We start from the raw sequence: 9,809 nt of genomic DNA, 5'->3' as shown, positions 1-9,809 counted from the left end.
GTTTGGCCTACATGTTGCAATGTGTATCACTTAGCTGCACACCGTGCAACTGTTATTTAGCTCACGATGTCGAAATTACTTAACAACTATTCGTAACAAAATTAACAGTGTTTGATGGCTGTCACACGTTACGCGTACCTTTATAACCATGTTTACTCGTGCCTCGGTAATAAATAATTATGCAGTAGCTTCGTATCGAAGGAATTTCTATCTCTCTCCGTGAAATTACGTGATACGTACCGTGATAGGAAAATGTAGGATAAATAGGTAAGTGTTGAAAGAATTATCTTGCAGCGTGTGACGATTAGACTGCGAATTTTTATGCATTTATGGAAAATTTATCCTTTGAATATTCATGGTATAATATATTTAGCAGGATAAAGCACATTTCTATCTACAGTGGCTCACGAAATCGTAGATGTATTTATAAATATGTAAATTTGCATAAAGATCCGCAGTCTAGCGACGATGAAATCGTGTTATGTTACTGTTAGATGATCGAAAGATTTACTTTTCTAACGAATGCTTTGTAAATAACAAAATATATGTGATGGCGCAATCGTCCTTGTTTGACTTTTTATGCAGGACACATACAACGAATGTATGCATTATGTATATGTCGCTTGACGATTTAAGTAAAAGCTGGAAGAAATTACAATGAAACCACGAAGCTATGCAAAATTCGCGTGTTACATGCAGAAACTACAGCAAGGATCGTTAAAAGATATCTAAGAAAAGATATCTAAGTAAAAGTTGAATTGATTGCACGATGTCGTCAAATTGCATTTAGTAAGGAAATTTTTGAGACGTCGTGACTAAAATAAAACGAAATATTAAAGAAATGGAAATAGAGTAAACAAAAATAACGTGACAGAGACACTAGTGGTACAGTTTGATTTTCGAATTAACTTGAATTTGATTGAATTTAAAGTTACATTTTATTGGAAATAGAGAACAAGAGCAAATTAAAAATTGTTTACTATTTCGATTTAAAAGCGTATAGAAATATACATATTCTTATAAAAATATGAAATATATCTCATATCTTTTTAATACACACATCTTATTTTCTGAAAAATATATTCCACGTTAAAATATTAAAATCGCACGCATTTAAAATCACATGTAGTGAAGAAAAATGAGCAACACAAAAGATAGAGTTAAATGAAACTGAATGTGATTCATTTAGGGACGAGTTCAGCAGTCGTATCCAAGTGTTAAAGAATTTTGCTATAAGAAATATTTAACGTAGTTTCTATGAGATCGCAATTGAGTTTAAACAATGGGCTTCGTTAATCGTTTCTAGTCCTTCAAAATTCCAGAACAAGTGAAAATTTGGAGCATTACAAGTCCTCTATGATCTCGTATTTCTAAGCTCAATGTTACTTTTGTTTCAGGAATGTGTTTTACATGTTACATATTTTAATATGTAGTTCCATACAAAGATTATAGAGGAAAAACAAACGTTTCATTTTTCATTATTATGTAATTAAAATAGTATTGTCATTACTATCATTATACCGATACATATTCAGTTTTACTACAGTCATACGGTAGTCATATAGTGAATCTGATGACTAGTTATAACTTTGGGCTTCTATTAGATTGTTCGTATTTTCAACTATGATACTTTCAATACTTCCATTTAGCCAAGTATCACCAAAATAAAAAATCGATACCAACGGATTTACCATGTTTTACCTGCTTGGTTTTCACGTTGTCAATAGGTTCGTTTCACGACTTTTATTCCACGCCGGCCACAGTTGTTCAGTATAGCTTCCATTTTCTATGGATGCATCATGTGCATCATTAAAACTGGTTTTCAATAATAAATAGCGATCGACTTTGCTCAAATTGTACACAAGTTCTGCGAGAAAACTCACAGTATCGCGTATCGGGAACTGGATAACGGGATGCAACGAGATTGAGTTTAATTGCATGGATAACGTTGTTTCTAGCAACTGTGTATTGCGTAATGGAGTCGTTGACGTTGATTCCACTTAGCGAAAATGTCCATTTGCGATCTTTTGCTCTATTTCTATCTATATTGACGACGACAAATAATACAATTCAAAGCAACGATCTAGTTCTCTAATATCGAATTCTGAATTTTAATTCTCTACATTTGACATACCTCTCATGACTAGAATTTAAGCCGAAAGTTGATAGTACATAATTTCTAGAATCGATTTAAAATTAGTGACTATAAAAAGGAATCAGCGATCTTCGAATTAGCTTTCGTTATTTAAACGGGCAGTTTGAAACCTTAAACTTGCAATTAAAAAAAGAAAGGAGTTTTTATCTAACGATATATACGATACACTTTTATTATATCTTTTGCCGACAGTGTTTTTTTAATATAATGATGTTTATTTGAAATTATGTAACGATAACTAATATATAACTGTACTAACACGATTTTTTTTAATTGTATTCGTCACGTAATACATTGTTAGTGATTTTTTTATATCTTGTGAGTTCACTTGAGAATATTATTTATTACGTTAATTTATTTTTCATATCGTGGTTAATTACACAATATTCCTCTCGCAAGTTCTCGCACTATCATAACAACCTTTATTTCTTACGTATGTTTTACATAGTAACTGCATACCAAAAACACAGTTAATCTCATTGGTTAAACAGCGAGACACTTGATGCTAAAATATTTATATAAGATTAATGCGTAATGTATAATGATTTGCACAGCATAATTTATGAATCGATTAAAACGATGTATTCATGGTCACGAGCTGGCTGACATATTACCTCACATACTACTATTTACGTAACTGCGAAATAAGATATAATGATAAGAAAGAATTGGATCCTAGCTCGTTTCAACAAATTGCCTCAATCAAACTAATTACGATAATACGATACCTTGTTTAATATATTTTACTTCAAATATAAAGTACTATAAACTATTATCAATTAACCATGCTACCAAAGGAACAAATATATCTCAGAATCGAAAGAAAGAGCGATCACTTTAATAATTAAAGTACGATTAGATCGAATTATCGAAAGTCTTTAAATATAAAGAATTTTATTATTTTATATAAAGAATTTATTTTAAAATTAAATTACGGATATTACAGAAAGTCAACGATATCTCTTTTAATAAATCGAAAGTACTTGTATTTAAAGTTTATTAAATTCTGCATATACGTATCTATTTTGTAGTGTCTGCAGTTCGAGAATTTATTACATTACGTAAACATAGATATCTTCGTTTTAAACTACTACGTATGTACTGTACGGCTATAAATTATGTTTAGACATGTAGTTTTTTTCTTCTCTTCGGCGTTTCTTTCCGAGTAACTGCTAATCTTTAAGTTAAGTAGTTTTTAAGAAACAAAGAAAGTATTACATACCGAGAAACAGAACGTTTCTATTATCTTTACAACTATACGAAGTTATGGATCTAGAACCATAAGTGTACAGTTTTGTCAGGGGTTTTCAATGCTTAGGGGAACGAAGGAAAATAAAACGAGTAGACAAGAATATCGAGAAGGAACAATAATAATTATATTTATTACGCAGTTTACAGTTATTTAGGTAGTGAGTTGAGTCGACGAAACAAATGCTTCTTTTTTTTTTAGTTACGTTTTCCATTCTTTTTTCCCGAATAAACGAAACGAGCTGCCTCGGACATGGACGCGCGGTCGAGCGCGCCTTCGTCGTTCTTTTCCTATTCGAGGAATAATACATTCGTAGGCTGGTCCGAGAACGAAAAAGCATTTGCTATACTTTTAAGCGTAAGACTCTTAAAACTGGTATACTTCAGTCGCATGCGCTATAATCCACCGATCGAGTGAAATATATTAAGGTTTCTCGTAAAGTAAATGTACAAATATAACTCGTTAGGAATTTCGAGCAATCACAAGTCTCGAACACTTCTTCATCTTTCTCTCTCTCTCTCTCTCTCTCCCCACCCGTACGATTTTTATTTTTATTTTTACTTTTTTTCTTTAAATCGAATCCTCGATCGCCTCATCTCAATTATTGTCCAGTTATAGACGTTAAGCTTCGTAGAAAATCCTATATCTTTCTCTCCCATTCTCCCCCTTTACACCTTTCTATCGATTCCCTTTCTCTTTTCGTTCTTTCTTCCTCTCGTTAAACGTCCCGCGCGAACGTTAATCTCGTTACAAGGAGAATTACTCGCACGTTATGTTTGGTCGAATGCGGGATTAATGACTACGGCCCTCGCAACTTCCTTCGTGTAACCGGCAATGTTGGTTCTAAACTCGTTCTGTCTCAGCCTGGCCTCTGCTATCCTATTTTTCTTCCTTTCTTTTTCTCTCTAAGGAATCGACCAGCTTTCAGCATATCGATGTTAATTGATAATTACAAAGAATACGGAAATACGCGACTAGAAGTGAAGTTACTGAGTTTCTGTAACTCGATCTCCATGTTCTTGCAACCGAAAAGTAAAATAGAGTTTTATATTCGGAATAATTTATATTTTTATGTTCTTTTCCAGTAACTTATTAGAATTTGCAAATAATAGAACCGTCTCTTTATATTTTCCACCGTGATAACAAATTTTCTAAGAAGGCGTCTTAGTTTGCAATTTGAACAATTTTGAAGAATGTAAACTTTCTTTACTGATTTGATCATTTTTGGACACAAACTTTAACTTGATTTTATTTTTCTCAATTTCATGTTCCAGATACAAAATTGCTAGCATGTATATGATAAAAGATATTTCTTAAAATATCTCTTCTCTGAATGAGAACCTCTTTATAAAAAATTATTTTTAAATTAAAAATTAATTACTGAAAGGTGAGTTAGAATTTTAATGGAAAGTCTGCGAGGACCATGTTTCTCACTTGAGAACTTTTGTAAATTAACAATTATATAAAATATTTGGAAAACATTGTTCGTGCAATTTTTCACTTAATTTGCTGATACAATTTTTTTGATCAAAGCAATTTTGTTCTACTTTATCTCTTACTCATTCATCACACATCTTTTGTGCTGAAGATGGAGTTAACGGTCAGTCTTCTACGTCGGTATGGAAGATTTAAATCATCAAAGTCATCAAAATTCTGAAAGCTTTCGATCGTATCTATTTATCCTGTTCTCAATTTCATTTACAAGTACTCAATTTGACACGTTGCTCGCCATCGTTTTATTATTATTACTTTTTTTTTAATATAAAAAGAATTAATACAATTCATTTACTAATCGAAATTAGGAAAAGATTAAAAACCATATATTATGGAAATTTACGCGTGTTGTAAGTTGAAAAGTTTATTAAAAAAGAAAGTTACGTCTTAAAAAAATGTATAAAATTCTGGATTAACGAACAACGTGTTAACAACAACAACAATTTCCAGTGACCTGTGGCTGTGAAACTAAATTTTAGCAATTTCGAAGAAATAATTTTCCAAACGCAACGCGATAGGCAACTTATGTTACTACTAATACTATGAACTCGTAAAATATGTCGCTATGGTACACCTATTACCTTTTTCCTTCTACTGCATACAAAGAGAAAAAGAAAATCATTAACGATAAGTAACACATTCGACATGATCGCTACGATATAAGTTTCGTCTCGTTTTTGCTTTTTCCTTCACTTTTTTGTTCGATACCCTCATTCGAAAGAAACGAATGGACAAATAGTAAAATAATTCGATCGTAAAGAATTCTATACAAACCGAACGATACGAAGTAATCGAAGATATTGATAGAAGTGACGATAACATGAAATAAAGATATTAATTCGTCGTGCTTAAAAATTATACGAATGACTATAATACGATCTAATCTAAATGTAATAAGAAAGATTGATTTCTTTTTTCTCGTTGGTCCCCTTTCGGTACGACTTTCAATTGTAATCGATAATTCGAACCTTCTCGATAAATATTTATTTCATAAATATTCGCTCATTTTACACTTTCTACAAAAATTCATATTATATAAACGTAGAAAATTACACGAATAACTCGTGTAACTTCGAATATAAGTAATATATTAACTTAATTAATCCTTAACGTATAAAGATTACAAAATCGTTCAATATAAAAAAATCTAAAGAAAATTGGTGAATTATCCAACGTCTAGATCGGAGAATCGCAGCGGGCATTCGACTCGTTTTCGTTCAGGCATCGATTTCGTTCTCCAAAGTAAAAGTATCGCTCGTACCGAAAGGGTTGGAAAACGCTGAACACCGTGCACGTACTGCTGAGTATTTTGTCGACTGAATTAACCCTTTGTGTTTTAAATTGTCTTCCAAGAAGATGAACCTAAATCTTTTTCTCGCCTTTCTTAACAAAAATAAGAAATGAAAGAGTAATGAAATTCTTGAAAGATTCAATGGGTCAAAAATTTGAATCAAATAAGCTGATCTTCTCGTAGAAGTAAAAGTACAAAGGGCTCCATCGTACTCTATAGAAAATTACTTTGTGCTTTAAATTACCTTTGAAGAAAATGAACCTAGCCCCCTCATTCTTTTTTTTATATATAAAAACGATAAAAAGAAAAAGAATCAAATATATTACGAATTCAGTTGATTAAATATTCTAATCAAACAAAATTATCTGCCTATGAAGATTAAAATACAAAAGGGACAATCGTGTTTTTGTAGTAGGTTCTTTTGTTCTCTATATTTCAAATTGTAAAAAATGAACATAACTTCTTTGATGTTAAAATGATAAAAATAAAACGTACTAATTCCTCTTAAATCTGTCATTTTAATAGAAATAGTAAGAGGGAGAAGAATTAAATTGTTAAAAGATAGGATGAATCAAATATTCAAATCAAACAAGGTCATCTTCCTGCGAAGTTCAAAATGCAAAGGGCTCGATTGTGCACTGTAGAAAGTTCGTTTGCTTCGAACAAATCGGGTTCTACAAGAATGGTGTTTGAAAGTGCGAGAAGAACAATCGATCGATGACAATAGATCCAGCAAGCGATTTGGGTCGTTCGTAACGACGGATATAAATATACGACTTAAATACTGGCAGTGGAAGATGCAAGGCAGTTATCCGCAGAGTAGGTACACGATTCTTTAAATAGGTACGCGAAACATTAAAAGGGACTTAAGTAGTTTCCGAACGAATCACGCCTCCCCCGATGAAAACAATCAGAAAACTCATCGTTGACGCTCGATCATTTAAATAATGCGCTCATATAAAAATAATTACGCGATCCTCTGACCCCAAACTCGCGTTAGCTACGCTCATTTTATTCTTCACCATTACAATTCGTCTTTCTACACGAGGTCGTCGAATTTCGTCGACCTGTTCCTCTTCATCGCGACTACCCGAAGATGCAATTCGCGCGATCGACCCTCGAAGACAGTACCTTAGGCCGTGGAATGAAATATTCGAGGCTCTAGGTGTCGCTTTTGGTCCTTTTTCAGAGACCTTGGTTTACCTCTGGTGATTTCTTGCCTTTTATTGAACATTATATTGCGAAAGGAAATCGCCTTAGCTCTATTTAATTATTTAAGGTTGCTTTTTTTTAAAATAGAAAAATATATTCGTTGATTTGATAAAAGAATTGAAAATTTGAGAATTTTTAGATATCTGTAAAGATTAACTAGAAGTGATATCGATTGTTTATTAGGTAACAATTAGAAAAAAAATTATTGCGTTAAGTTATCTAATAGAAGCAACATCGCCATTCAAAATAACTCTATTTCAATCTTTTTTACTAGAGAACTTCAAAACCCTTAAGCCTAATTTATTTAACAAAATTTGATCGTTGTTCGATAATTAAGTAATTAAGAATTTTTTTATTGTAAATAAATTTTTTTTTTGTTGGCTCACTCTTCGAATAAACCAACGTTATAATCGTGTCAAATAGTAATTTTACCATAGAGAATCGCCAATATTGCAACGAAACGTTCGAAAAAGGCAAGAAACACGCGGCACGTCTTTTTAAATATATACTTTACTCCGCTGCGTTAAATTATCCCACTACTAAATACCGAGAGGTTAAATCTTCATAAAAAGTAAATATAGCTTAAACGATACAGGGTAATTAAAATACGTAATAACAAGACGAAACGAGTCGAAATGGAAATGTTTGTCGATCCAATTATAATTAATCTTTCAGTGTGTGTTTGTGTATGTGCATGTGTGTGTATTATTCGAGAATCATCTGCCAGATATCGATCGTTTTTAACCGGTGTAAACATAACTACCTGTTCGAGAACTTGTTTTATATAAACGTTTACTCAGAGGACAATAGACCTAACAATCCATCAAGTTCCACGATTAACTGGGAAAATTGAATATTTTTTTTCAGAGAAACACGTAAACTTGCTATACATCTTTAATACTTACGCGGCTGTCTTTTACACATTTGTTAACATCTTGCTTGCGTTCGTTTCTCTTTTTTCGATTGAGTTGCGCTTAAGTTACAGTTACAAATGGTCAGGTTTCGGAAAATAGTTGCAGAAAGCTCAGCAACGCTAGCGTAAGCGTTCACAATCTCCACCGTTTCTGGCGGAAACGTTTCTTCAGCGATAAATCTCGACCTCTCAGACTAAATTCTTGTTCACATCGAAAAACCGAAGCTTGCCACACTGAACATACAACGAAGGTTTTCGTGAATTTGGTTAACAACATTCTCTAGAACGATTATTCGAAAAATTGTTACGTCCACCGTGTTCTCATATTTTTCTTTCGAGCTAAAAGGATTGCCTCCCGTTTGACGTCGCTCGTAATCGAAGCGCGTCGAACGAGGAGAAATCTCTGAGAGATCGGTCAACGTTAAGCGTGAATTTTTTTACATTCGATCGTAACATAATCCACCACCACCAACTCACCACTAACCGTTCATATCCATTAGATCTATTTCACACTGAGCGAACGATTCATGCGCGTGGTTACGGTGAATATGCACGAACACGCGTGTGTCGTCTGCGGTCCGTGTTCTCGCACCAAAATTTCCACTTTCCACTCCAAAAATTGTTGAACATACGTCGGTTAATATAATACCTAGCGCTGTATGCGTTGTTACTGTTCTCTCCCCGAATATCCTTCGAATATGTCCATGATCCGCACGCACGCACAATATAATTCTTTCCTGCACGTTCGAATATTTATCACACTGAGCCGGCTGTGTGCTGTATTTTTGCGAGTGTGTGTCCATCTTTTTCTTTTCTTTTTATCTTCGATACTTGTTTTAAATATTGTTCGGCCTGGCAGTGCCGTCGGCCCCAATGCTTTCGTCACGCGTTCGACGAGGATGCGTCGAGCAAGGTTTTTATCCGCAAATCGGCGATCGACTCTCGCCATATCGCTCGTGAACGTAGAAAGTTCGAATTGGGACACTGTCTCGGTTCTCGGGGGTTTCCTCTCAGTCTCGATACGTCTCGACGCGTATTTATGGAACACCTGTGGCGCTCGACGTCCCTCGGTCCTGGCTAGTAACATTTCCGGGTGCACGTACATTTGCGCACTAGATCGACGTCCTTCGTGTACCGCATACCGTCGACGCAGATCAATCGAACCTACGGTTAGTCAACGTTTCGTTGTTAATTTTCAATGAAATTCAGGTTGCAATAGATTTGAGAATAACAGAAATAAAGTTTGGAAATAATTATGGAATAATTAGTAAAATCAAAGTTTCGCAGACATATTTTTTTCAGATATACTAAATATCTCAAATATTTCAATTATTCCACAATACTTGGAAGAAATACGACCTCTATAAATGTGCCATAGATGTCCCGATTTTAATAATCGCCTGATATTTTAATGCTTTCATACTGTAAGTTTATACAATTATTATTATTCGAATCTTTGAAGCGAAAATCATATCCAGCAGGAATTATTCCGCTA

The 9,809-nt window shown here is 33.6% G+C and overlaps 1 protein-coding gene across 2 annotated transcripts in view; it reads right to left on the bottom strand.

Annotated features, from left to right (window-relative positions):
• Positions 1 to 7,760: 7,760 nt before the first annotated feature.
• The window catches only part of LOC117237625 (protein slit), a 214,169-nt gene continuing 212,120 nt past the window's right edge, over positions 7,761 to 9,809 (bottom strand). For both annotated transcript variants that reach the window (XM_033501781.1, XM_033501780.1), the window contains exon 30: positions 7,761 to 9,478. In XM_033501781.1, the coding sequence (XP_033357672.1) occupies positions 9,392 to 9,478 (87 nt within the window). In that variant the 3' untranslated portion in view covers positions 7,761 to 9,391. The remainder of the gene's footprint in view (positions 9,479 to 9,809) is intronic.

This window comes from Bombus vosnesenskii, unplaced genomic scaffold, assembly GCF_011952255.1.
Source record: "Bombus vosnesenskii isolate JDL3184/JDL3185 unplaced genomic scaffold, Bvos_JDL3184-5_v1.1 scf7180000013394, whole genome shotgun sequence".
Lineage (NCBI taxonomy): Eukaryota > Metazoa > Arthropoda > Insecta > Hymenoptera > Apidae > Bombus > Bombus vosnesenskii.
The sequence above is the reverse complement of the archived record's forward strand: the minus strand, read 5'-3'. Positions and strand labels throughout refer to the sequence as shown.